Below are 26640 nucleotides of genomic sequence, written 5' to 3' on the forward strand. Positions count from 1 at the left end.
GCCTGCCCGACTCCACGGAGCATCTATAACCTGCATAGCCTGATCTACACCGCCTCTTAAAGTCCCATCTAGTCCCTCGTCACATTGCTTCTTGCTCTCCACCTTGGCTCAGTACTTGTGCCCTCGCGCGCCTAGATACCCTCACGGCTGCACCTTCCGCTAGTGGCGCTTCCAGCCAGGGTAACGGCCAGACAGGGTTTTCTCGCACCGTTTAATACTTTAGATTGCGCCTGCTCCCACTCGTTCCTACTCCACAGCGATCTTCTCCACCCCCAAACATACATCCTGCATCCGGGCCACCGCGCACCACAGCGACGTGTCTGCCAATCACGTTTGATTCGGCCCTGCGTCGGTGAGCCACAGCGTCCTCCACGTCGGTAAGCCTCGACGTCGACTATCATGTCGTCCTCCAACATGTCGTCCTCCCAACACGACGAGTCGACCTCGCCTGCTGCCTCACCTCCCATGGCCTCGCCTCGCAACCCTCCCAGGCTCGACACGAATGCACGCCCCCGCCCCAAGTTCGTGTCTTTTGGCCGCGAATCAGAACTAGGCGGCCCTCCCATCATCACCGAGCGTTCACCGCTTGTGCGGCCCTCGAGATCGGCGCGCGAGGTTGACCCACTGCTCAAGGAGCCGCTGTCGCCTCTGGAGAGCGAGGAGGACTGGCAGGGCGAGCCCGAGACTGAAGACACTAAGAGCAGTTGGTTCTTGTTCCTGCTGACTCTTGGCGGACTCGGTCTCCAAATAGGATGGTCTGTCGAGACGTCCAACGGATCTGTGAGTGCTTTTTCCACCCCATTCTACGCGTCGCAAACACAGTGTACTAACTACAACACAGCCCTACCTGCTCTCTCTTGGACTCAGCAAGTCCGCCCTGGCTCTCGTCTGGATCGCTGGCCCGCTATCAGGTGTTCTCGTACAGCCCTATGTCGGTCTCAAGAGCGACAACTGCCGCAGCCGCTGGGGAAAGAGACGTCCCTTCATCTTCGGCGGCGCGGCAGCGACCATCCTGTCTCTCATGCTCTTATCTTGGGCTAGAGAGATCATGGCTGCCTTCCTGGGCCTTTTCGGCCGTGATCCTGAGAGCGAGTTGGTCAGGACGAGCACCATGGTCTTCGCTGTCTTCTTCGTCTATGTTCTCGACTTTGCCATCAACGTCAGTAAGTAGTTCGAAACTGCTATTCCTCTCGTATCTCCTTACTGACACCCTTCTAGTTCAAGCCGGTATTCGCGCTTACATTGTCGACGTTGCACCAACCCATCAGCAGGAGTCTGCAAACGCATGGCTGATGCGATCTGCTGGTGTTGGTAACATTGCGGGCTACCTTGCTGGTTACATCGAGCTTCCCAAATACTTGCCATTCTTGGGTGGCACCCAGTTCAAGGTTCTCTGCGCCATCGCTTCCGTCATCATGGCTCTCACGGTCGGCATTAGTTGTGGCGTCTGCGGCGAGCGCGACCCTACCCATGACGATCCACCACCCGTGCAGCAGGATGGCGTTATAGCTTTCTTCCGGTCTCTCGCCGTCTCGGTTCGCAGGCTCCCAGACCAGATCAAGCGCGTTTGCGAAGTACAGTTTTTTGCCTGGATCGGATGGTTCCCCTTCCTTTTCTACATCACAACCTACGTTGGCCAAATCTACGTCGACCCACTCCTCGAGGCAAACCCGAACATGACGGATGCTGAGATTGATCAGATCTGGGAGGACGCTACCAGAATTGGTACGAGGGCTCTGTTGGTGTTTGCTGTCACTACTTTCCTAGCCTCGGTCGTCATGCCCTTTGTCATCCCCCCAACCTTCCAAGCGCCAATTCCCGACCACCCAGCCACCCCCGCTACTCCCTTGACCCCCGCGACCCCACACTCTATGGGAGGTTCTGGTTATTTCGCGCTTAGGGAACCGACCAAGGGCCCGCCCCAGAGCAGGTCGGAGAAGATCTTCGCGGCAATGGACAAACTCCAAATCAAGTCGCTCACGCTTCGTCGCTCCTGGTTCATCGCGCACATCTGCTTCGCTGTGCTTATGGCACTCACCTTCTTCGTTCATACCACCATGGGAGCAACCATCCTCGTTGGTGCAATTGGCATTCCCTGGTGTCTGACAGGTTGGGCTCCATTCGCCATCATCGCTTCTGAGATCTCCAAGCGCGATGCTATCCGACGTGGCATCATTCGACCCACTGACCGCGAGTCTCAGCTTGTTGCTTCGAGTGAAGATGACAACTCTGGGGCCGACTCAGCTGGTGTGGTGCTCGGTATCCACAATGTTGCCATTGCTGCACCTCAAGTGATTGCCACTCTCGTAAGCGCCGTACTCTTCAGGTTGTTGCAGAAGCCCCGAGGCGTAGCCGGCGACAACAGCGTGGCATGGGTCTTGCGATTCGGTGGAATCTGCGCCCTGGTTGCGGCGTGGCTGACGCTTCGAGTCAAGGAGGAGAAGATTGAGGAGGAGGATGAGGATCCCGAGGATTTCTTCAGCAACCACCGAATCCGCGCTGGTTAGAGTATCTTTGATCTGCCAAGCCCTGGATAAAAGGCCTGCCCTCACGAATCGAGAACAGCCAACTTACGTCGAACGAGATATGATCACACAATTCATGTACTTATGACGGATCAGGGTAGAAATACCCGTACCATCCGCTGGTTCACGACGCCTGGTTGGTTCGATTCGATGCATCACAGCGAGCGATGGAGTTTGAACAGGAGTTTTCGGCACGTACACGTAGGTTAGGAGTTTTTTTTTTTGGACGGCCGTCTTTTGTGTGCTTGTTCAGATGGTTAGAGTTGTAGATTAGACTGGTAATCTGATATGATCTACCCCTATGTTTCTGTGCAATTCAAACAACGATTGGCGTGATATGTGGAGTGGGTATATGACAGCCAAGGGCAGGAAAAACACCGAACCACGGAAACACGTCCGCATCCTAACTTCTTCGCTCTCGTATCTGTATCTGCACTCACTCCCCAACCCCCCTAACATACCTCGTCCAACTCACATACTCCTTCCCCGGCCCATTGACATCATACCGCACTTCCCACCACATCTCCCCCTCCCTCTCCCCCTTTCCATCCCCCACCATGGCAGCAGAAAACCGCCAACTCGCCGTATACACATCCCCACCACACAAATGCTGCGCCTGATTCCGCGCCTCCTGCACCCCCTCGCCTCCTGGGGTGAGGGGGCCTATTGCGACGAAGAGGCCGGCGTTTTCTGAGGATGAAGGGGATAGGGGGGAGGGAGAGAAGTGCACGGCTATGTACGGCCCCGTATCTGCTTCTCCGGCGGCGGGCGTTGGTGCAGTGGGGGGGTGGAGGGTGTATATGTATTGGCGTGTTGTGGTGAAGTGGAGGTTGGTGGTTGTTGTGAAGGTGCCGGTTTCGGTGTAGAGGAGTGTGTTTGTGTTTGTGTTTGTGTCTGTGTTTGTGTGGTCCGAGGAAGTAGAAGGAGAAAGAGAAGGAGAAGGGCAGGGTGTCAGGCGCGCGGTGCCGGACACGGTGCCCGAGGGGTGGGAGGGCAGTGCGGAGGTGAGCGTGCGTGTGAAAGTCCAGTGTGTGGCGAGGTTGTGGAAGATGCGCGTTGGTTTGTCGACGTGCGTGGTGGTTCTGGCTTGGGGCGGGTCGTGGGTGGTAGTCGTAGTCGTAGTCGTAGTCGTAGTAGCAGCTTTCGGATCCCAGTTCCCCAACAACACCGCATTGACGCTTTGCAGCGTTGCGCGGCTGGGATTCAGCGCGGGGTTCGATGTCGTTATCCAGCTCAATTTCTGCTTAATGACGGGCTTGCTTATCTCCCTGCTTTCTGTCTTTCGTTCACTGTTGAGTGTGCCGTGCGCGTCGGCGTATAGGCATAGGATGGCTAGGGCGGTGCCGACTGCTAGGTCTTTGCCTGTTGGGCAGCAGACTAGGAGTTTCGTGGGGTGTGGTGGGAGGGCGGCAAAGAAGGGGCGTATGTGTGGGAGTTGGGCGCGCAGGTCGCGCGATCCGAGTTTGCCCGTTTGGCAGTTCAGGTGCAGATACTTTACCTTTGCCTTTGCGTCAATATGGGGAAGGGGGTCTGGTGTGCAGCTCACGACGACGTCGAAGGGCGATGTATCGACGTTTTGGCTCGAGGAAATGTACAGGGTACTCGTGGGCTTGATGAGTGTTGGTATCGCGTCTGCGCCGCGGTCTTGCTTGACCAGGTCGGCGATGAGGCGCGGTACGTCTTCTTCGTTCGTGTTCATTAGTAGCTCCCTGTTCGCCCAGAAGAGCGGCGGCGTTAGCCCGTGGGACCACGCCTCGTGGTCGTCGGCGGCCCCCTGGATGTATCCGCCTTCTGACCCCTCAGCGCCGTGGACACGCCTCGACGCGGTGCAGAGCACGACGGGGTGAAAGTCCGCGAACGCCGGGGCCGATTCCGGGAGCGTAGAGCTGTGCGTGACCCATATCGGACGGAGGGGTTTTTTGAGTTTGGCGCGCAGATCCGCGATGTTGGGTTTACACACGTCCTAGAAACACCCATACATCAGTGTCTATTCTTCGGCCCAAAAACGACAGATACAAAACAGAACGTCGCCTCACCAAAAACTCCCTTACAAACCCCCCAATCCTGCCTTCAATCTGCGCCTTCTCGCTCTCCGACACAGCAAGCGGCGGCGTATACAGCGCCTCCCCCTCCCCAAACACCACCCGATTAACCACACAGCACCAAATCGGCACACTCTTACTCAACGCATCGGGCATACTCTTGCCCCGGCGGGTGGAATCCACAATCACGCACCCGCCAGCCCTCTCCACAACATCCAAGACCTGCAGATTGAGGCGACGAAGACTGAACCCCCACTGCCCCATGTGCCCATCCGTGCTCTTGAAATACACACTCTCTGATTTCTGGCTGGGCGGGATATACCAGCTTCCGCAGCGTTCGTTGGCGACGAGCGGGAGGGCGTAGGCGGATGCGACGGCCGTTACGAATGTGCTGTCTGAAAAGATGGAGGAGAGGCGGTTGTGCGTTGAGAGGGTTGATCTTTTTAGGGAGGAGAGGGTTGTGGAGAAGTTTGGTGTGTTGGATAGGTGGGGGAAGAGGATGTCGGATTGGGAGAGGGGTTTGGACATCTTGGGGGATTTTCGATGGTTTTGAGAGAAGATGTAGAGGGTGTGGTTGGTGTTCTCAGTTCAAGGTTGCGCACCCCCGCATTATCTTGATGTTTTAAACTGCCAGAAAGATCGGGGTCGGGTTCGTTATTGTGTTATGGAGCGTGAGACTTCAATCTGGAATTTGGACGACTTCGGTTCGGTTGGACTTTGTGGTGGTGAGCAGTCGTTTGCACCCGTGATAGGCGAGTCGAGGTTTTGAGTGTACGCTAAGTGTTGCCGCTAGTTTTCTTTCGTAAGAAGAGTATATGATTATCGAAATTTATATTTTTATATCCGCTGTCTCTCTTTATCTGCTCTATTTTCGATCCTCTAAAAACTTCAGCTTACTTTCAGTTTTTGACGTCAATCCAAGAGCCACCTAATATGGCGCCTCCACGTCAAAATCAGCAAGTGTTTTAACTCGAATAAATAGCCATGCAAACACTAAAGAGTACCGCCCTCTCATTCACTCTTCTAATTCTCATTCTATACACAACGCAATGCAATCAACGGGGGTATCAAGTGCCTTGCCAAAAGAAAAAAAAGCCTCCAGTCCAGTCCACCCATAACCAACAAATCCGCCCACCCATACAAGATATACATCCCCTACTACACCCCACAACATCACGCCCTCATCCTCCCCACCAACAGCACAACCTTCCACAGCACATTAACCACCAACGCCAACGCCGCCGCGGGAACAAAAATCTGCGCCCACTCAAACCACCTCACAGGGCGAACTTCGGTCTCAATCCAGCCGGCGCCCTTCAACGGCAAGCCCCCGTTTTTATTCGGCGACACGCCCTCATCGGCGGGGAAGCGGTTGTTCTCGACGTAGTACTGGAGGAGGTCGTCTTTCTCGCGCCAGCGGGCGAGCAGCCAGTCGGAGAAGGCGTCTTCGGCGTGGGTGGGGATGTCTGCGATGGGGAAGCGGCGCCAGTGCATGTTTACGGATTTGGGGGGTCGGCCTTGGAAGTAGGAGCCGCGGAGGGTGAAGAGGTCTTGGCCGTATTCGCCGACGCTGGTGGGGGGTGTTAGTTTGGTGGGTGAGTGTGGTGGGGGTGTGGAGGGCTTACGGCACGCCTTCGTAGGCGACGGTGCAGTCGTACATGTAGTCGACTGTTGTCTTCAGCTCTTGCAGGCAGAAGGACAGGCCTGTGCTGCGGGGGAGCAGGGCGTGGCGCAGGTCGGGGATGTTGTTCTTGTCTGCCCATTTCTTGCTTGCGATGCGGCCGTTGATGGAGAGGTTGGTGCCTTCGGGGAAGATGAGGAGCCACATGGGATCGAGGCCCTTGGAGCCGGACATGGGCCCGTCGTGGCTGGTGCTTAATTTGCGCAGGCGGTGCTGGAAGCGCCCCTTGTCTGTTGACCATTTCCGGGAGAGGAAGACGAAGCCGTAGAACATCATGCCGGTGCCGAGGACGGGTATGTATTTTATGGATTCTTTGAGGATGATGTAGAGGTGGCCGTGCATGGAGGATGTGTAGGCCGTCCACCAGAGGTAGACCCAGTCAGTGTAGATCTGTAGGAGTTGTTAGCCGCTGCTTTCATCCGATGTGTGGGTAGACGGACCTGGTGGTTGGATACCAAGACCATACGTTCTGGAAAATCGCACTCTAATCTCCCGTCTTCTGTCTTTCTGAACTGGCCTCTGACACTCTCATCCCCGCTTATCCTCATCTTGACAGGCGCCCACCAGTAGGTCATTGTGGTCGAGACAACCCCAAAGTGCTGCTTCGACATGGCCATCCAGGCATAAAACAAGTCCTTGCTGAAGAAGTACAGCGGCGCGCCAATGTACTGGGTGATGGCGATACTGAGAAGACATGTCAGCGTCTTGCGACTGGGGTCAGCAGAGGTGTATACCTACGCCATGATGCTGCTGTTGAAGTAGGCGGCAAAGAGACACATGCGCAGGGCCTGCTTCCATGCGCCATGCTTGATCTCCCCGCCTGGATGTGGCTGCGATGTTGTAGACTTGGCCGACCTCTGCGCCTTGAGCTTCTCTATGACGGGGACGGATCCAGGTGGATGTCGCTTCCTGACGCTTTCGATCGCCATGGTGAAGGATGTGGGGTCGGGCAGTCAGCGGTAGAGAAGAGGAGAGCTGAAAAGCAGGCTGGACGTGCGCGTGCCCACTTTAGCTATGGCGTTGTTCAGGTGAGGTGTGGCTTGGGACCTGAGGGCTGCGACGGATGGCGGAGGGGTTTCAAGGGACGGCGTTGATCAAGGGTGCGTGATGGAGTTTAGGCGTGCGTGGAGGGGAGACGGCAGGCCAGGCGGTGGTGTCCATTGCTTCCCAGGCGCGGTCATGTATGCAGGAGCAGGCAAGTACCGGACCGCAGCCTTCCTGCAGCCTTTCACATGTCCGGAGACGAATGACACAACTCGGACGAATAAGCCCCACCACGCCGGGCAGGGATCAGCGGGGAGAACCCGTTCGCGCATCATTCTTCGATATTATCATCGTCGCTGATATTTCTGCATATCTCCAAATTCTGGATTAACACATACTATGATCGCTCGCCTCCACTCAACATAGCCAGAAGCCCATGGAGTCCGACGTCAGACAAAAAGCCTCTCCACGATGAAGCTCGCACACCACCGCGTCCTGCCCTGGCGGCTCCTCACCCAGACGCGACCCTTCTCCTCGACCTCCCCCCGCCTCGAAATCAAGCACATCCGCGACCTGCCCGCGCGCATAAAATCCTCCTACATCCAGTCCCCCGCCAACACGCTGCTCAGCCTGCAATGGCCGTCCCCCCCGCGCAACATCCTCGTCACAAAAAAGAAACGCACCCCCAACATCACCGCCTCGGTCGTCGAATTCGCATCACACATCGCCTCGACGTACCCCGCCATAAACATCATCCTCGAGCCAGACTCCGCCGCGGAGATCCACGAACAGCTCCCGTTCCCCGTCTACACGTACGACAAAGGTGAAGGCACACCGCAGCATCTAGCCGACAAGACAGACCTAGTCTGCACGCTGGGCGGCGACGGCACCCTCCTCCGCGCAAGCAGCCTATTCAGCCACGCAGAAAGCGTCCCTCCCGTACTCAGTTTCGCCATGGGCACAATCGGCTTCCTAGGCGAATGGAAGTTCAGCGAATACAAGCGCGCCTTCCGCTCAGCCTACATGAGCGGCTCACCCTCAGCCTACACGCCCACCTCCTCGTACCCAAACTACGCCGACATCCGCGGCAAAGCCCTGGGCCACCACCGCACAGCGCGCATCCTCCTCCGCAACCGCCTAAAAGTCGGCGTCTTCCACCGCGACGGCACGCGCCTCACCTCCCCCCACACAGGCAACAAAGACACCTACGCCCTCAACGAAGTCACCCTCCACCGCGGCTCATCCCCCCACCTGAAAATCATAGACGTCTACATCGCCCACCGCTTCCTGACCGAGGCCGTGGCGGACGGAATGATTATTTCCTCCCCCACGGGCTCAACCGCGTACTCCCTCTCCTCTGGGGGCTCGATTGTCCACCCCCTCGTCCCCTCGCTGCTGCTCACGCCCATCTGCCCGCGCTCGCTGTCGTTCCGCCCGCTTGTGCTCCCCGCCGAGACGCCGATTACGCTGCGGCTTGGGGAGAAGAACCGCGGCCGCGAGGTGGAGGTTAGTATTGATGGGAGGACGTTTACGGAGGGTATGGGCGCGGGTATGGAGGTGCGTGTTTCTGGTGAGGAGGTTAGGCGGGGAGATGGGGGCTGGGAGGGGGGCGTGCCGTGTATTGTGCGGGGGACGGTGGGGGAGGAGGATAGGGCGGAGGATCATTGGGTGGGGGGGCTGAATGCGCTGCTTAAGTTTAATTATCCGTTTGGGGATCAGGATAATTAGGGGGGGGGGGGAGGTGTTTTGGGCGTTGGGGATGGGAGGTTGGATGTCTATGGGCTGGTGAGGTGGTGTATATGTGAAGAATATGTATCTATGAACCAATATATTGTACAGTACAAGACATGACATGACATGTTCGAACAGGTGGGACGCCTCGCTATGTATATTCGACAGATTGATTGATTGATTCCCCTCCCTCCCCCCCAGACCAGATCGAATGAGTAGTTTGACCCTCCCTGCCGCCCAATAAATCGCTCGCACGCACGCTCGCTCGCTAGCTTCCAAACCCCTTCCAAAATAAAAGACACAGATAAAAGGTATTGTACAATAAACCCCTCCCCTCCAACCCCTCCGATATAGAAAGACACCCTCAAAGATGCACACGCATAGTATCATTGCTCCCAAACGCCTTCCCGCAATTCGGGCACTTCCTCGCCCGATTCGTAAGCCGATCCTGCACGCACTGATCGCAAAAGATATGCCCGCAAGTCTTAATAACCGTATTCTTAAAGCGACTCTTGCAGATCTGGCACTGGATCATCGACTCCATAAGCGCCGTTTCCGTGCTCTGATTACCCGCGCTCTTCTTCTTCCACAGCTGGACCTGCTTCTCCAGGCCGGCGACTTGGGCCGTCAGCTTGTCGCGCTCTGTGTCGGCGTCGCGCTGGGCGTGGCGGGCTGCGAGGCAGGATGTGTCTTTTGAGTCTACTTCTTTTTTTAGCTCGGCGATTTGCTTCAGGTGGCCTTCGGTTGTCAGGGCGGATTCGGCGGCTTTTTGCTCGAGTTGGCGGTGGCGCGTCGAGAGCTCGTCCATTTGGGAGCGCATCTCGGCGGTTTGCTTCTCGAGCTTGTCGACGAGGGAGCGGCTGAGTGAGTCTGCTTCTTTCAGCTGCGCGACGACTTCGGTGGATTTTGTGGCCTGGGCGCGGAGAATGCGGATTTGCTGCTCTAGTTCGCCCTTGGACTTCATGGCTGCAAAGAACTTCTGGTCCGCCTTTGCTTTGTCTGCGTGTGCTCTTGACACGCCTTCTTCCCACGCCACGACGTCCGCAATCTTCTTCCCTGCAGTTGCCTGCGCCTTCTTCCACGCTGCTTCCATTGATGGCAATTCGCCGCTCAAAAGTTTCAGTTGGTTTTCCAGCGAAGAAATCTTGCTACGTAGCTGGTCTGTCGTCAGTTCGTCGAGGGCTGCAGATTCCTGACCTTCGACCGTTTGTCCTTCAGCAATCTGCAGACGCAATCGCTGGCATTCCGACTCCAAAGCAGCAATCCGACTCTCGCATGCACCAACAAGTTCTTTCGATTGTTCGGTGGATGCGCTGGTGTTCTTCTGGTTGCCCTCGAGAATCTTGTTCTCAGCCACAAGTTCATCACGAGCATTCCGAATACGGGCAAGATGCGCTTCAGCCTGGGAGACCGCGCTCTCAGATTCCGCCAGAGACGAACGCGCTTCGTCATCGATTTTTATTCGATACGCCGTCCGCTCTGCCTGGTACTTTTGCGCTTCCTCCCGCAGTTGTTTGTTAGTTGCTTCTAGGTTGTTGATACGCTTGATAACATCTTCATGCTGCGATTTCAAAACCTTGAACAAATCCGTCTTTGCGTAGTCGTCGTCTGAAAGTCCTGTGAGTTTTACTCTCAGCGCCGAAACCTCCTCAGTGAGTTTCTTGTTTTCCTGCTCGATCTGTTCGAGCTGCTCTTTCCTTTTGACGGCCTCTGCCACAGCCTGATTCCGAGATGTCTCCACCTCCTCACTAACTACACCCGGCGAGGCGCCATTAACAGTTTCTGAGCCATTGCTTGCCGATGGTGTCTCCTCTTTCACGCTGCTGGCGACTGCTTGCTGCTCCAACTTTTGAACCTGCTGGCTCTTTAAACGGTCAATCTTCTTCTCGGCAACGAGATAGCGGTGAGTGGCCGTGTCCAAGCGGTCCGACAACTGTTCCTTTTCCTTCATTACACGTTGGAGCTCCACAACCTGATCCTTCTCTGTAGCCAAAAGCTCCGAGAGCTGCTGCTGTAGATCGGCGATTTCAGGGCTGTTAGGCGGGTACTTGGCAAACAGACCCGCCAGTGACGATAGGACCTTGTCTTTGCGACCGGAGAGGTGTTTCTTGAATGTCTCGCTGTCTGTGAAAAAAAGTGTTTCGGGAACTGTCCGGCTAGAAGTGGAGTCACCTGACGGAGCAGGCAGTTTTTCTCCAGCAAGTAGCTTGATTTCATCGAGAAGCTAGAGTCACGTCAACATGCAGCCCAACGCGAGACCAAGGTATTGCCGTACTGACCTGATCGAACCAAATATCCAATATGCGCAGGTGATCGTCATGGTGCTTTGAGCGGCTCTCCAACTCATTCAGCTGAGACTCGATCGTGTTCTTCTCCCGCTTGTATTCGCGCATCTGTCGCAAAATGGCGTCTTTCTGGAAAGCCTGTGCATCATCGCAGCATTAGCGAGCGTGTTCGCGATGGGCGGAGGAGGGAGGACGTGTAGATCGGGGGGGCGAACCTCGATGTCATCTTTCCACGGCAAGTCAGCGTCTGGATGCGATCGAGCACCGTTGACAGTCACGGCTTGCCTCTTAGCAGGAGGGGCATTATCATCATGGACGCTGGGTCGCTTGCGATCCTCCATCTTGACGGGGCCAAGCGATGGGGGTGCGACGGTCCTGGCTTCGAGCCTCATCGAGCAGACAAGGGCGTCGTTGGGCGAGGGGGCACGGGGGATGCGGGCCGCTCAGGTCGTTAATGAGAGATGAAGGAGCGAGATGGAGGCGGCTGAGCGACGGGCGGGCATGGGAACGAGAGGACGCGGGTCGAGTGGGCGAGCCGGAGAGGGCTCGTCGTGCCTTGAAGGAGAGAGAATCCACATGGATGAGTAATTAGCGGCCTGCTGAGTCACTAGCGGCAGGGTGGCTTGGACGGCGCCTGTCCGTGCCTGTCAAGACTCGCGTCCCCGCCAAATGTTTTCCTGACCATTGGCGCGACCACCCTTTGCGACAATGTCTGCCGAGGACGGCGCCGACAAGACGCAGGCGCCCAAGCCTGCGCCGACTTTTACGTCCTTCATCAACAGTGCGTCGTCTGATGTCGAGCTGTTGGCGGTGCTAAGTCATGAGCAGAGAATACGTCGGGCAAGAAGGTTGCGCCCAAGGCCGCACGACGAAGAGCCCCAATACCCCCGACACCCTCCGCCTCGACCGCCGCCTCGACCGCCGAACCGCCGACCTCGCAGACCGAACCCGAGCCTACGCCTCCGACTGTCGCACAGCTACCCACGCCCGCTGCTACCCAGGAACCTGCCGCCCAGAATGTTCCGCAACCCGAGACGAGCGCCGTTGAGCCATTGACTGCACCGAGTGTAGTACAAGCAGCGCCCTCTCCCGCTACCCAGCCTGTCCCTACACCCGTCTCGACGAACATCGAAGCACAACATGCTCCCCCGCCACAGCCAAGTCACGCTACTACGCCTCAGCCTGCTGAACCCCTCGACACTGACAGGCCAGCCAAGAGACGCAGGACGCAGCCTCCAGCGGAGGAAAGCACAGCTGCACCTCCTCCACGACAAGAACCCGAGTCACAGACTATCGTATCCGAGGATGCACACGCGACTGTAGTTGAAGAGGGGGACCAGCAAAGCGCAGCACAGACGACCGAGGAAGATGGAGTACGGTCAATCGAGGAAGGCACGTCACAGCCGACTGAGAAAGAGGCGGGCGCCCAACAATCGCGAAAGAGGACGAGACTGCCATGGGTCGCTGTCAATCACGCGCCGGAAGACGAACCCACGACTGCGCCAGCTAAACGGACTCGTCAACCAGCCAGAGCTCGAGGAAAGGCAAAAGCTGTAGTCGCAGCAGACGCGGAGGAGCAGGAAGGCGATGAGGAAGACGACGGCCAACCCGCACGGAAGCGACCTCGTGCAAAGGCGCGAAACAAGCGAGGGGCAGACGAGGCAAATGCGGACGGCGAATTTGAGGTTGAAGCCCCTGCAAAGAAACCACGGAAGCCTAGGAAGAAGAAAGCTGCAGCCGACGGGGCAGTAGAGGGGGAAGCAGAACCGGCAGCCGATGCGACCGAGGGCGCCACAACACGCAAACCACGCAAGCCGCGCCAGCCGAGAAGGAGGATACAAAACACCACAGAAGGGGAGACTGCAGACGGCGAGGAGGTTGCGCAACCAAAGCGAAAAGGGCGTCCACCACGAGAAGACACACCACCGGAGGCGGAACATCAGACCATCGACCCCGAGACAACATTCATGGACAGTCTAGCATCCCGCAACATCCGCGTAGGAAAACTGTCCAACCTCGAGAGACGGATGCGTGGGATCGACTGGGATGAAGTTAAGCAACGTCAGAGGGAAGAGGACAGACGGATAATCCACACCAAAGAAACCCAAGCAGCAGTCGACAAGCTCCTAAACGCAGCAGGCGAAGACCTAGAAGCCGCCAACGCCGAGCAAGGCCCCCGCATGCGCGTCGTCGGCGACCGCATCGAGCTGATCCACGACTCAGGCACCATCGACCGCGAAGCCGAAGCAGACATGCACATCGCGACCATGGAAGTCCACGAGGAAGCCGACCTAACAACCCGCATCACAACCCGCAGCTTCATGAAAAACGGCAAGCGCTTCCCCAACGACTTCCTCCTCCCGGGCCAGGGCCACCGCTGGACTCAAGACCAGACAGACCGCTTCTACCACGGCCTCCGCATGTACGGCACAGACTTCCAGATGATCTCCATGATGTTCCCTAACCTCTCGCGCCGCGTCGTCAAGACGAAATTCACCCGCGAGGAACGCGAGAATCCGGATAAAGTCGCTCAGTGCCTGCTTGGTGAGCTCGAAATGGCGTCGGGCTGGGGCGCCTTCCTACAAGCCTCGGAACTACAGGATAGTCACTTTGCCGACGCGGATGAGATTAAGCGCCAGATGGATGAGGTTGAGGTGCGCATGCGCGTGGAGATCGAGGCTGCGAAGGCGGAGACGGCGGAGCGGAAGCGCCAGCTTAAGGAGGCGGGGCTGCTTCCTGAGGGGGAGGAGGGCGCGCCCGATAGGGAGGATGGGAAGGGGAGGAAGAAGCGCAGGGAGAAGGGGAAGCAGGTTACTTTTCGGGAGGAGGAGGGCGTGGAGATTTTGGGCGGGTTGGACGAGGATCCGAATTGGGGGCAGTAAATGAAGTTGGGGTTGGGGTGGGGTGGAGTGAAGTGTGGATTGTAGTGGATGGGATGGGATAGGATGGGATGGGATATGATACCCCTTGAACATTGTTGTCAAGAAACACTACTGATGTGTATGCTATTCCCCCGTACTCGTGCCTCGCGTGAGTGTGGAAGTCGCTAGTACGCTGGCAGTGACATTTTGCATTTGCGTGACTGCTACTCCAAATATATACAAACTCGGCGTTGGATCTAACCATCTCACGAGATACATCTAGCCCAGTCCATCCAATTCCAGCCTTCCGCCTTCCCTGAATGTCAGTCTATCACACGCCTGTGGTGTTCCCATGACATGTCTGACTTCAAGCCATCTAGCACAGTACCGTACTGAATGAAGAAAAGTCTCAGTAGCAGCTAGACTGGTAAGCCCCAACTCCATGTATCCTCGAGTATGGACGAATGGAAAGTAAGGCTAAACAAGAACACCCATGGAATAACAGACGATAAAGATGTTTTCTTCCACATAGAATGGCAGTGAGTAGGCTGAGTTTGTTGACAAATTTTGAGAATTCCACCTGACGACGGGGGAAGAAGTGGTGTATTGCCTCACGCACTTCGTCCAGGTACATGAAGAAGACGAATTACATTACATTACACTACGCGTCCAAAACAATCGTATCGAGTACAACAACAATCACATCCTCCCACACCAAGCCACCTCCCATCTACCGAGCAGCAAACCTCGACCTCCCCCTCAACCTCTCCCCATAGAAAAACAGCACATAAACCCCCCCCGCACACCCGACCGTCAACCCCGCCAACAACGACACCCCCCTCCCCACGCCCAACCCCCCAAACAACGGCGTAGAAAAATGCACCGCACCCGCCGCCATCGCCGAGCGCGCGAAATCATTCCCCGCGAACAAACTAGCCGCGAACTGCGGGTACGAAAAAGCCAGATACAAGAAAATAGTCTGGAAGATGATGAAGATGCCGATTGTGGCTAGCGCGATGCCGATGCAGGATACTATCCAGTGGATGTTCGGCGTTGCGGACCAGGCGAAGAGGAAGAGGCCGGCGGGGACGAGGAGGGAAGTGTATAGTGCGGGGATGAGGCGGTGTTCGGGGGGGCCGAGGCCGTGGGATATGATGCGGGGTGTTACGGTGCTGTGGATGTAGTACCAATACGCCGCAAGAGCGATAGCGACGCCGACGGTGACGGAGAGGAAGGTTAGGGCTGTTTGGGCGGGGGTGAAAGCGTATATGTCGCCGTAGACGAGCGGGAAGGCTTCGAAGAAACTGTAGAATATGGCGTAGATTATGCCGATGTAGAGGGCTGTGAAGGCGATGCTTGGGTCGAGGAGCATGAGTTGGAAGGGGCGCCAGAGGGCTTCGGTGGCGATGGCGCGCGTGGTTAGGCTGGCTTGGGCGAGCTCGGAGGCGGATTGTAGGGTGGGGGTTTGGGTTAGTTTTCGGAGGCGTTGGGCGCGGCGGAGGAGGATGGTTGAGGATGAGGTTTCGGGGAGGAAGGCGAAGAGGATGAGGAAGATGGGGCCGTTTAGCCAGAGCATTTCCCAGAGGGACCAGCGCCAGGTTTTGGCTGCGACGGAGAATCTGGAAATTGTTTGTTAGATTGGACGCGTCTTGCATCGTAAGATGGCAAGGGATGGGGACGACTTACGCAGAAATAATAGGACCAAGCGCAGGACCACACGTCGCCGCAAACGCCCACAACGAAAGCACATACGGTAGCTCAAGCAGACTGTAAATATCCTGCAGCGTCGCGCCACCCGTAGCCAAACACGGGCTGCCAAAGAAGCCCTGCAGGAACCTCAACACGATCAAGCCCGCAAAGTTATCGACCAGCGCAGTCGGCACAAGCAGTATGACGAAAATGGCATAAGAAATAGTGTACGGCGGACTCCTCCCAATCCCCGGGATCTCGCTCAGCGGCGAGAAGAGCAAAGGCCCGATACCATAGGCGGCTACGTACATTGAAAGGCCGAGAGATGCTGCTCCGATCTCTACGCCAAAGTGCTGCATGACACCGGGGATGCTGGGCGTGTATATCGCGGATCCCATGTACACGCCCGTGGTGTAGACGAGGATCTGCAGCAGCACGATGGCTTTCTTCCCAGACGACCAGTTCTGCGGGTTATCCGGGTCATCTGTGGCATACCAATCCACGAGGGTCGTGCCGTCGTCGAGCACGTCCGGGTCGATGGGGCGGCTGGGCCCACGGTCCATGGATGCGAGGGAGATTTGGTGTTCGAGGTCTGCCTGGGAGACGGACTTTTGCAGTGCTGTTCTGGTGCCGACACGTGAGATCTGTGTGCGGGTTGTGTGTGTGGATCGTATGGTTTGGGGCTTCTCGAGGCTGAGGCGTTCATCGTCGTCGCTTGAGATTCTGTCCTTTTCGAGCACTGTTTCTGGGTCCGGGTAGATGGGTTCTTCATGGGGTGGAGCTTCACGTTTGGTAACTGGGGTGGCTACATGGTCGTCTTGGTGTCTTTGTGAAGGGCGAATGTGGCGGGTGTATGCGTCTGGGAGTTGGAAGTCTGGCCGTTCTTCTGGATATTGCAAGATGCGGTTGTTGGTGAGGTATCTGAGTATCTGCCCAAGCGGGGCGTCCCGAATCAGGGCGGACATGTTGTACAAAGGTAGTCGATGGGTAGACCGATATAGCGAAGTATATGGACCTGAAAACGGTGCTGTTATTCAAGATGATAAACAACGAAGATGATTGACGACCAAAGGACAACCGCTCGATACTTATCCTCTTCATCTAACCCTCCTTCCATCACATCTCTCGAGCACGCAAACGTGCTCGATAAGCTAGCCTCACATCCGTAAGCAAACCATCTAACAAAGCAACAGTACGTTTACAAAGCATCCCAGTACATTCGCAACTGAGCGCACGCCATAAGCTGCAAAAATTCCACCGATTGGCCCACCACAATACCTGAAGAGTTAGAAAGCTGCATGTTGAGGCCTGACTCGTGCCATGAGGTTGGAGTTAATGGGGGAAGATAACTAAGCTCCGAAACTAGCAAGTCCACCAACCAATGACACGCCTCGAACCGGCAGACCTAAATCTTACCATCTTGGCTGCTTTGAAATTCACCTCTCAATCCTGTTTGGATGTTATTAATCGTTCACTTGTCGCAGCAAGCCGTAGAAGATTCTGCTTGTCATCGAATTACACTGCTACTATCAACTATAATCCAAGTATCAACTTCAATACGTCTTGGACCTAAAGCCCGGGTATTCGTTACAAGAAAAAAAAAGAAAAAGACAATTATTTGCTTTGCAGCGCTGTATAGTCTAGTCATGAGACTCTTGAAACTTGGAACGCAAAAAAACAGAAAGGCTATTCCTTTTAGCAAGGACAAAAGACCAGCCAGATAAGACATGGCCGTGGAAAACGAAAAGCGTGAGTATTGCGCCACCAAACCTGACGCGGACAAGGGTATGCTTACCCTGTGAATGCAAGCGAAACGCTGCGCGAAACAAACTCTTTCCCGATTATGCTTTGAGGGTAAATGAGATATAAAATTGCACGTTACGACTGGCTCTCGAGAATTGTGGGCTGCGAATTCAGCTGCAATGCCGGCGCGATGGGATACGGAAGGTAATCTATTTGCGGCGGCATGGCGTTGGTAGCCTCTTCTCGTGTACTGGGACGTGAGCCGCCAGTGTCAGGGCCGAGATGGGGATCAGGTATTTGGATGTCGAGCTGAGAGAGTCAGTAAAGCCTTGAGAAGCTTGCAACAAGGATGCATACCGTAAGATAACCCGTCCGCCGTAATGGGATGACCTTGACGCCTTCTGGTGCGCCCACATCCCTGTTCCAGTCTTCTATCCAGCGTTCTAGTTCTGCCAAGTTGCGCTTGATGCCCGTCAAGCCTACGTCGTCCCACAGCCAGAAGGTCGCAACACCCATGACAGCGTCCAACCATGCTCGGAAGGTAAAGGGGTCAAAGGCGTCCATGAGTGTGTCGTTTATCTTCTTGATCATGATGCGGAAATCGTCTTCGGTGACTAGCGGGTCCAGAATCTCAGGATACAGGTTCGCAAACGTCGGAGCCAGGTCACCCTTTGTCATCCAGTCGCGTTTTATGCGAATGATGCGCGTCGTGTCGTACAGCTCCGAGGTCAGGGGCACATGCGGGTTCGGGTGGGGGAAGCAGGGGTGTGCAGGGCCCCATGGGAACTCTGACGCATCGTCGCCGTCGCCGTGCGCCGAGCCCGTGGCAGAGTGCGTCGACGTGGCGCGAGAACCCGGGATGGAGACGCGGGCCGGCGACAGCTTGCTCATCTCTGCGCCCAGCTCCAGGTCGCGTCCATAGGGTGGGCCAGCGGGCGGTGCCTGGTCCTGTGCATCTACAGACTGCTGCTCGACGGTCATCGCAGGGCCAGGGGTGGGCGACTGCGAGTCGACCTGCAGGCTGCTTCGATGGCGCGGGAGAGCGACACTTGCGCGGCCTGAGATGGTGTCCTCGGGGGTGAAGCGTTGGAGCGTGGGCGAGGCGACAGGGCTCTGCAGGCTCTGGCGGCTCTGGCGCTGCTGCGGCAGGGTGAGCAGCGGGTGCTCGTCGCGCGGGTCCGGGCAGGCGTGCTCAACGGGCAGGTTGGGCAGGTGTTCGCGGGGCGCCGCCGACTGCGGCGGGTGCTGCGGCGGGACAAAGCGGCGCGACGAGTTCACGGGATTCCACAGGCGCGAGGCGGGCGGGCGCTCTGGACGCGACGGCAGGCCCTCGTAGAGCGAGTTGAAGCTGAGGCTGAAGATGCGGTTGGTGAGCGACCAGCGGGCGGGCAGTGGCGAAGCAGGCGGCGCGACCGAAGCGGGGGGCGAATGTGAAGCCGTCGTTGTGATTGTTCGGAGGGTTGGGAGGCTCTCAGTTCGGCAATCGCAAGCACGGCTTGGCAGCGCTGCATGGATGGCCGTCTCGAAGCAGCCAGCGCGAGGTTAGCACGGCGGGCGGGATGCGGTGTCGACGGCTATGGCGAATGGAACGGCGGATACTATGTTGAATGCTATGTCGACGCGAGGGGAGTCGACAGAGGGGAGCGTGGGCGGGATGTGTGTCGTCTTCACGGTCCGCTACCAGCGCCATGAAACTCTCCACACCAGGGCGCAGCTGGCAGGAGCATGTTCCTTCTTCTTGTACGAGGCGCACATGCACGCCGTCGCCGACGAAATTGCATCACGACAGGCCCGCTCCCTCGTTCCCCGGGGCCGTGACCAAAGCGCCCTGGCCTTGGGTCCAAAGACAAACGACGCCTCACTGTGCGCGAGCCTGCATAACCCGACCCGACGTCCCTGCCTGCGCCTGTGCCTGTCACAAACGAGGTCAGTCCCTGAAACACGCTCAGCCATAGTCAGCCCTCCGCTGTCCAGCACGCGACGCGCCAATGCCAACGACAATGTCCAGCATCACCCTTTCTGCACCTCCATCACGCCCCCTCTGCAAACACCTCGACGCCTTGACCTGACTGCACCGCACTGCATAATCTTCGCATCGCACCCACTCTCGGCCATTTCATGCCCCTTTTCCCCACACAACCCTGACCCTCATGACGACATGCCATCATCTGTGCACCGCGCAATCCCTCCAAGAACACAACTCGTGGCATGGTCATGCATCCCAACTACACGCCAAGATAAATTCTGCATGTCACTAGCTATGGCGCTCAAGATTACTCTGCACAACTGAACAACCACCTCCATCTGAACACACAATCCGCAGAACAGAGGGTATAAAAGTAGAAAATCCACCTTCCCCCTCCAAATGGCAAAACAAAACACAACCGCACCTACTCCCTGATTGCTGTAGCTATGCGTCCGTTCATAAAACCACGTGTACTGAAAATAAAAACTCCCTGGGTATACTTTTGTCCTCCTCTCATCCATCGCCCGTCTACGCTTTCTTGTCTGCATTAGCCTGCAGCTTGCGCATCGCTTCTCGATGGGCATCAAGCATCTGCCCGCTGCGCATCATGCTGTCCATCATCGAAGCCCGCTGCTGAGCCATCGACTCGCGTTGCTGCTTCTTCATTTCCGCCTGGCGTTTCTCGTTGATCAACGCAATCCGTTGTTGCTCAGCAATGTTAGCTGCTGTTTTCGGGCTTGTCGCCTCCTGCACAGAGTCCCTCCACTCGGCGTACAGTTCCTCGCGTTTCTTCTTGGATTGAGTGCTGGTCGTCCGGCTAGGCTGATGCGAGTCGAATCCTAGTGGCGCGCCCTTGACCCCCACACTCTTCTTTTGCCACTTCTGTGACGCCGAAGGAGGAGCAGGTCTGGGTGATGTGGTAGACGGTTGATGCTGGAGCTGCGTAGGAGACGACTGCTTTTGTACCAACTGTCGTCGCTGAGCCAACGTCATGTCTTCTTGCTCCTTTGGCTCACCCAGAAGATTCGCTGACGACGTGTGCGGTGTCAGCGAGTGAGACGAGACTCGGTTTTTCATCCGGTTTTCTCGTTGACCCATGAGCGTGTCCATCGGCATCGGCGACAGAGCATTGAAGTTGGTTCCAGAATTGGAGCGGGAGAGGTCTCCTGTTGTCTGCATGTACGGCGATCGTGGTGTGGCTTGCTGCTCGGCTAATGAGAAGTTGGAGGTGGAACGGCCGAGTCCAAAGCCGCTGCTTCTCCTCATCCCGCTTCCAGTGGATGCCCTCTTCGAGTTCCGTCTACTGTCCTTCAGGGGCGCTGCAATCTCATCACTTACAGGCGCAGACAATTCTTTTGGATATCCCTCCAGAGTGACTTGAGGTGTGGTTGACGCTGCAAGCTCGAGGAAATCAGGTTTGTCAGCAGCTTCTAGCTGCTGAGCCCATTCGTTCGTTCGGTGTGACGATGCCACTTTTGAGACCTTGTCAGATGACTTGACGTTTTGTAGGCTACCAACATCAGAGAGCGCGTCCGATGCTGCTGACTTCGATTGCTGACTTTCACTGTGTTTGGGATCGGTACTGGCGGTAAGAGATTGGCGGAATATTGGCCTTGCTGAGTCGGCAGCGTTGGTGATGGGTGACCCCTCCCTTTCCTTGTTTTTCTCGGTCGCGTGACCATTTGGTTGAGCCCCAACAGCTTGGACTGCTTCTCTCGACACGTCGTGTTCTGTGCCTGTAGGTGACTGGGCTGGCGAGAGCTGGCGTAGCGATGTATTATCTTGGTTTTCGTCCAATATAGCAGCAACAGACGAAGCTCGGTCGCCTTTGTTATGTGAGATACCAGATTGGAACCAATCGCGCGATGTTTGGTTCTCGTGCTGTATTCCTGACATGTCAGATATACGCTTCGACATAACAGGCCTATACGCGCTAATAAGCTCATGTTCGGACTCAGACATAGCCGATGTAGACGTGTTGTCATCGTTGTCTTTTGCTTCGTCCTCTTCAGGTACTGCGAACGGGAGGGCCATGACTGGAGAAGTTGGCGGGACAGAGGATCTGAGGCTGCTTCTAGCCGGTACGAGCGGCCGGTCTGTATCCAAGATGTCATTGCCAGTGGCAGCCGTGTCATGATTGCTGATCTGCGTGTGCGGTATCGGATTGCCCTGAGCGTCGATATGGTGAATGGCGTCGTCTTCGAGTACGTTGACAGTGAGTTTCGATTTGGCTGGCGTATCGGTGTCAGTCGATCGTATAACACCACTCTTAGCTACGTTGACCAATTCCAGGCTGTCGTTGGGAGAGACCTCTCTTTCCTGAACATGAGTCGAGTCCTTCAAACTTGCACCAGAGGATTCTGGCATGCCCTTTTCACCGTAGGTAGACTCCCATTGCGCGCGTTCCCGTTGGAAGCTGTCTTCAATACTTTTACCGAGTGCTGTTTCCACGCGATCCTGATCCTGTTGTTTCTCAAGCTGATGGGCTACACTCTTTTCACGGTGCTCTTTGACCAATTTCCAAACACGGAGCTGCGACACAATGCCGAATACCGCGATTATGAAGACTCCGGCCAACTCAGCCTTGATGTGTTTAGTAAGAGGATATGTATTGGTGTTCAGCGGGAAAGTATTATCGTTGAGATCTTCTAACGTCAGCGTTTGTTGAAAGTCAAAGGGGTTTTCACTCACTCCACAAATAAAGCCAAAACTCTTTCCAGCCTGTGCTGCTAAGGCAGTCGATGCCAAGTACAGTAGCCGTGGCGCCCGAGAATGAGATGGATGCGATGAGACCGTAGTTACGAGTATAATGGCTGAACGACAAGGAATAGCCTCCGGCACTCATGCACCCAATGAATATTGCGCGTCCAGTTGTCGAGGCGATTAATCCGCCTGCTTTGAGGCTGAGAAACCACATGCTGAGGCAGAAGCCGCCTAGGAGACAACCGAAGCCTTCAGTGATATCCGAAAATACCAGTGATACGCCACCACAGATCATGCCGGTAATGAATGCTGCAACGAAGAAGGCACCTTCTATGGCATTAGTAACAGGTGGACTCATGAGGTAAATGATGAGAACGGTCACTGCAAGTGCACTCAGGTATGCAGCAGAACCAAAAACATAGATCCTAGCCTTCGTAAGTTGATGCCGGGATATGCACGATAATGCACTGACCATTTGTTCTTGAAACCAATGGTAGCATAGACTATACCGGTGAGAATTAGTACCACGCCGCTTATGCCCATAGCCGGTGTCAATTTTGGCTGATATGGCAGTAAGGTCTGAGAATCGACTGCTACATAACCGTATACATCAGCTTCAACGTCTTGGTACTGTTATTGACAGACATACCAGCAGAGGCCGACGAGGTCGGCGCAGTGGAAGTGGTTGCATAGGATGTGGTCACGGCGGGTACCGAGCTCGATGAGCGGACTGAGGTACGTGCTGCCGATGAGGAGCTATCGGACACTGTCTGCAGTGAGGCAGATGTTTGAGACGGCGTGATACTAGACGAAGACCGTGAAAGTCCAGTCTCCGTTGTCGTAGGCGATTCAGACTCATTCTGTCTACGCACGGCTGAGTGAGGAACTCCGACCACTAACTGCAGACACAGGAAGAGCGCCACGCAGAGAACGAGGCAGCGATGGGAACGCATGGCGAAGGTGTAGTGGAGGGTAAGTTCTAGCGATGGATATAAGCCATCAAATTATCATTAGGTGTTTCGAGGTTGCGTCTCGATGATGTCCAGGCAGGAAGGCACGGCTTGAATATCCGACGTGAGAAACGACAGCAAGAAAGAACGAATGAACGATGAGAATGAATAAACGAGTGGATAGCGGTGAGGCGGAACAGTACCTCACGCTGAAAAAAAGAGCGAATAAACGAAAGTCGACCTAGACACGTAGCAAAGTTGACGTGCTGGTATGCAAGAGAGGTGCAGAAACAGGACTGGACAGGCAGGCGCAACGGTCATTATCTAAGAGACGTCCAACAAACTTGGACAGAGATCGACAGCAATTCCTGGCACGGCGGGTCGCAAACGCGGCGTCGTAAGATGGATTAAGGCAAGCTGAACCTTGGAGTCCCGTCATGGCATGGTGGCGTCAAACGGTGCTCGACATTGGGACGTCCTATCCTGCGAGTGGTATTGAGAGTCCTTGATGACCCCCAAAGAGATTGCAGTCGTTCGCTACCGTCAACTAATATTCTTAAAACGGTGAAGCTAGGGAATGGCTGCCGTCCAATTACTCGAGCATAACGTCTAGAAGAGTTGCCGGTGGTTGAAAGGCCCTCAATATTTTCCATGCTGGTTCATATTGCAAACTCCTGTTGTTTCGGACTGCAAGCCTGTAAGCTTGAGTCCCATGTATGTCTGTGATCCTGATCAACATCTGCATTAACCTGTCAGTCTGCGCACATCCGATGCATGGGGAGGTTGGGGATGGGAGACGCGGCGAGGGGCACGGGAAACAATAGGTCTTAGGCCAATCGGGTTTGAGCAAAAGCTAAATTCGTAGGGCTGCATTTCCAGCTACAGGGGCAGCCGGCCAGCCACATGTGCATAACCAAGGAAGGGGGTGCATAAATCATGCCCCTCCTCGGGTGATATTGTATCACCACGCAGTTATCGCGACACTGAAGTCTTGTTCAGAGAGGGAAAGTACTTACATTCTTACTTCGCATACACGCGTGTTTTGGTCCAATCTCCGATGACGAAAACGTATGGCTGTAAACGGCACGGATAAATGGTCCTGATGTGCAATGATCTCCCCGGAGCCGATGATCCAGTTCTGAGTCCTGGTCGGATGCGCCGGAAAACCGCCGTCGACAACCCCATGGTGTGCCTGACACTACGGTCGAGGTCTGCCTGTCAGTCGCTGTCTCGAGTTTCAGTTTCGATACGAATGTGCATGAGATCTATTACAATCCAATCAATCCACCGTTCGCTACGTACCTACAGGCTGCAAAACTCATGGTTCCCGGTCGCGAGTAGATCCATCGCACGAAGCGAGTCTGTCGCTGCCCTTTGTCGTGGGAAGTTGGCGAAGTAGTGTGGGTCACTGAAATTGCCAATAAATGTTAAGGGTTCAAAATAATCTCACACATTACGTACATGCCGGACCTTGGACGAAGACTTTTTCATTGCAACACACGCATCAGTCAAGAGGGGTAGATCTCGAGTGTGTTCACCAAGACACGTTGTGAGCTTCCTCCAAGTAGAAGCTACTAATTCTGTGACGACCCGTCCCTTTTCGTACCGAGCACGATTGTGGCGCCTAGGCTAGTCAATATTGGTCTGGCGGAGCGTAGCGCAACTTAGGAAAACGCGTGATGGTTCACACTGATCATTGCTAGTGACTTCTCGAATTGAACAACCGACATTGTCTTAGTTCTCCACCAAACAACAGCTATCAACAGCTCCAAACCCGGCTGCCACCCCTCCTTCTTCGCTCTGGTCGCCTTTTGTGCGGAGAAGATATCCAGCTTCCCAATTCTCCAGAATTTCACCCTTCGATTCATCTCCGAATCCATCTCTCCACAGACAAACTCCGTACACCCCAAGCTCGCAGATGACTCCTCCTCTCTGTAGCTCTCCGTTGCGAAGGATTGCATTTTTCAGCGGTGGTGGTTCAATCATCTCCATTAATATGTATGCTGGCCAATGTGTTGGTGGAAGCTTCTCGAGAAATGGAGGGATGGCTTTTCGGTAAATGTTATTTCCACCTCCCTCTCGTTGAGGCTTCAGAACATATCGTGTAGCCGAGGAAACGTCAGTGGCGAGCTTTTTTGCTTCCTTTCCGGCTTCGCTGTCATCGAGTGGATAGATGGGAGCAAACGTTGTCAACAACCGGGATGCAACTTCTACGTTGGAGATGAAGCGCTTCAGGTGCGGCGAGTGCGGTGTTGCTAGTACTTGCTGGACTTTCTTGCAGCCGGCAAGCTGTGTCAAGATGCTTGGGCATTTGATCGCTCGACTCTTCTCAAGCAATAAACGCGCTGTCCAGTCTTCTTCCTTTGGATAGTCGTCCGGCGAGTATCCCGCTCGGAAGTAGATCGTTGTCACTTCAAACGATTTAGAAGGTGAGTTCGGTGGTGTATATATGAGCGTTTGATCCGAGGCTAGACTTGTGTGCGAGAGCGTCTCTCCGAAAGGCAAGCGGAAAGAGCGAACCCCACCCTCTTCCAGAAGAGCATACTCTAGGTGTCTCTGATCGAAGACATTCCTTTCTGGGTCCTGTACGACGAAAAGCACACACAGAGGACGGCCAGTTCGGGAAGATCCATATGCCTTGTGTGCAACAGCGAGGCCTTTAGCAAGAGACGAAGCTGATTTGCTTTGTCGAAGAGCATCGGCCTTGATAACGGAAGAGGTTGAAGACGGGTATGCATCGAGGGTAAGCAGGTGTCTATGCAAAGCGGATACTTGAGATGACAGTCCTCCAAATGAGGATGCGATGGTGTTGAACTCAACCTGCTTCAGTCCAGGAGTGGCATCGGGTTGTGCAGGATCTTTGTGGACCATGTAGTCCGACCGAAAGAGGCCCAGAGAAAGGTCTTGGACATAGCCTTCCTTCTTTACTGCCAGGTGAGTCTGCCAGAGCTTTCCAACAAAATCGTCGATTTCAATCAATTCTTCGACAATGCCCTGCAGCCACTTCTCGTCCCTTGCGATTGCTGAGTAAAGTTCATTATATGCTCTCTGTATTGCCAGACCTTCTTCGAAGCAAGATCGTGGAAACAAACTGGGGAAGACTGTAACCGGTGCTGTTGTTGCGAGTACGCCGGAAGGGTCTTGAGATGGCTGAACAAACGATGGAGCCGGGCGTACCGCAAGCCCATGAGCTATTGACCAATCTTTGAGTTCCGAGAGCAAGTACTGTTCCTCTTCTCGAGATAGTTCTGGGGGGTATTCGCCTTGCGATATCGATGCCATGCTTGCTAATTTCTGATCGTTCGCTGTTGACGGCTGTGTTTGATAAAGGTGAAGTCACCCGTATGAGACCTTCAAGTGCTCCCCGCGCTAGGGAGGGATTTCCGTCCGCCCCGCTGTGTCTGACAAAGCAAACGCATCGTATTGCGTTTGAGCACGTCATTTTTCAAGATGCGACTCAAACCGCAACTGATATCTGGA

At 55.4% G+C, this 26640-nt stretch overlaps 11 protein-coding genes across 11 annotated transcripts; 4 read left to right on the top strand and 7 right to left on the bottom strand.

Annotated features, from left to right (window-relative positions):
• Window positions 1–5: 5 nt before the first annotated feature.
• On the top strand, window positions 6–2759 carry P153DRAFT_432233 (uncharacterized protein). The gene is made up of 3 exons (XM_033672953.1): window positions 6–780; window positions 842–1163; window positions 1219–2759. Exons 1-3 carry the CDS (start codon window positions 400–402, stop codon window positions 2505–2507), a joined length of 1992 nt encoding a protein of 663 aa, XP_033523016.1. The 5' UTR covers window positions 6–399; the 3' UTR covers window positions 2508–2759.
• Window positions 2760–2810: 51 nt separating this feature from the next.
• On the bottom strand, window positions 2811–5287 carry P153DRAFT_342554 (uncharacterized protein). The gene is made up of 2 exons (XM_033665968.1): window positions 4562–5287; window positions 2811–4488 (listed from the first exon to the last, which is right to left on the bottom strand). The coding sequence occupies exons 1-2, from the start codon at window positions 5093–5095 to the stop codon at window positions 2962–2964; spliced, it is 2061 nt and encodes a 686-aa protein (XP_033523017.1). The 5' UTR covers window positions 5096–5287; the 3' UTR covers window positions 2811–2961.
• A 121-nt stretch (window positions 5288–5408) lies between these two features.
• On the bottom strand, window positions 5409–7463 carry P153DRAFT_397680 (acyltransferase-domain-containing protein). Its single transcript, XM_033671574.1, has 4 exons — window positions 6987–7463; window positions 6689–6932; window positions 6193–6638; window positions 5409–6137 (listed from the first exon to the last, which is right to left on the bottom strand). Exons 1-4 carry the CDS (start codon window positions 7175–7177, stop codon window positions 5741–5743), a joined length of 1278 nt encoding a protein of 425 aa, XP_033523018.1. The 5' UTR covers window positions 7178–7463; the 3' UTR covers window positions 5409–5740.
• A 240-nt stretch (window positions 7464–7703) lies between these two features.
• On the top strand, window positions 7704–8960 carry P153DRAFT_342562 (NADH kinase-like protein POS5; the record flags this gene model as incomplete). The annotated part of the gene is made up of 1 exon (XM_033665969.1): window positions 7704–8960. One exon carries the CDS (start codon window positions 7704–7706, stop codon window positions 8958–8960), a length of 1257 nt encoding a protein of 418 aa, XP_033523019.1.
• Window positions 8961–9158: 198 nt separating this feature from the next.
• P153DRAFT_367735 (E3 ubiquitin-protein ligase-like protein bre1) lies at window positions 9159–11797 on the bottom strand. The gene is made up of 3 exons (XM_033668348.1): window positions 11464–11797; window positions 11243–11386; window positions 9159–11187 (listed from the first exon to the last, which is right to left on the bottom strand). The coding sequence occupies exons 1-3, from the start codon at window positions 11638–11640 to the stop codon at window positions 9328–9330; spliced, it is 2181 nt and encodes a 726-aa protein (XP_033523020.1). The 5' UTR covers window positions 11641–11797; the 3' UTR covers window positions 9159–9327.
• A 141-nt stretch (window positions 11798–11938) lies between these two features.
• On the top strand, window positions 11939–14130 carry P153DRAFT_432237 (uncharacterized protein; the record flags this gene model as incomplete). The annotated part of the gene is made up of 2 exons (XM_033672954.1): window positions 11939–12029; window positions 12077–14130. The coding sequence occupies exons 1-2, from the start codon at window positions 11957–11959 to the stop codon at window positions 14128–14130; spliced, it is 2127 nt and encodes a 708-aa protein (XP_033523021.1). The 5' UTR covers window positions 11939–11956.
• A 709-nt stretch (window positions 14131–14839) lies between these two features.
• On the bottom strand, window positions 14840–16763 carry P153DRAFT_357948 (MFS general substrate transporter; the record flags this gene model as incomplete). Its single annotated transcript, XM_033666762.1, has 2 exons — window positions 14840–15728; window positions 15796–16763. 2 exons carry the CDS (start codon window positions 16761–16763, stop codon window positions 14840–14842), a joined length of 1857 nt encoding a protein of 618 aa, XP_033523022.1.
• Window positions 16764–17676: 913 nt separating this feature from the next.
• On the bottom strand, window positions 17677–19052 carry P153DRAFT_386747 (uncharacterized protein; the record flags this gene model as incomplete). Its single annotated transcript, XM_033670565.1, has 3 exons — window positions 17677–17850; window positions 17899–18895; window positions 18955–19052. 3 exons carry the CDS (start codon window positions 19050–19052, stop codon window positions 17677–17679), a joined length of 1269 nt encoding a protein of 422 aa, XP_033523023.1.
• A 65-nt stretch (window positions 19053–19117) lies between these two features.
• Window positions 19118–19831, top strand: P153DRAFT_386748 (uncharacterized protein; the record flags this gene model as incomplete). The annotated part of the gene is made up of 1 exon (XM_033670566.1): window positions 19118–19831. One exon carries the CDS (start codon window positions 19118–19120, stop codon window positions 19829–19831), a length of 714 nt encoding a protein of 237 aa, XP_033523024.1.
• A 204-nt stretch (window positions 19832–20035) lies between these two features.
• On the bottom strand, window positions 20036–23163 carry P153DRAFT_376739 (uncharacterized protein; the record flags this gene model as incomplete). The annotated part of the gene is made up of 4 exons (XM_033669691.1): window positions 20036–22152; window positions 22199–22635; window positions 22683–22803; window positions 22860–23163. 4 exons carry the CDS (start codon window positions 23161–23163, stop codon window positions 20036–20038), a joined length of 2979 nt encoding a protein of 992 aa, XP_033523025.1.
• Window positions 23164–24894: 1731 nt separating this feature from the next.
• Window positions 24895–26442, bottom strand: P153DRAFT_386750 (glutathione synthetase large chain; the record flags this gene model as incomplete). Its single annotated transcript, XM_033670567.1, has 1 exon — window positions 24895–26442. The coding sequence occupies one exon, from the start codon at window positions 26440–26442 to the stop codon at window positions 24895–24897; it is 1548 nt and encodes a 515-aa protein (XP_033523026.1).
• Window positions 26443–26640: the final 198 nt, after the last annotated feature.

Source organism: Dothidotthia symphoricarpi, assembly GCF_010015815.1.
Source record: "Dothidotthia symphoricarpi CBS 119687 unplaced genomic scaffold P153scaffold_12, whole genome shotgun sequence".
NCBI classification, from domain to species: Eukaryota; Fungi; Ascomycota; class Dothideomycetes; order Pleosporales; family Dothidotthiaceae; genus Dothidotthia; species Dothidotthia symphoricarpi.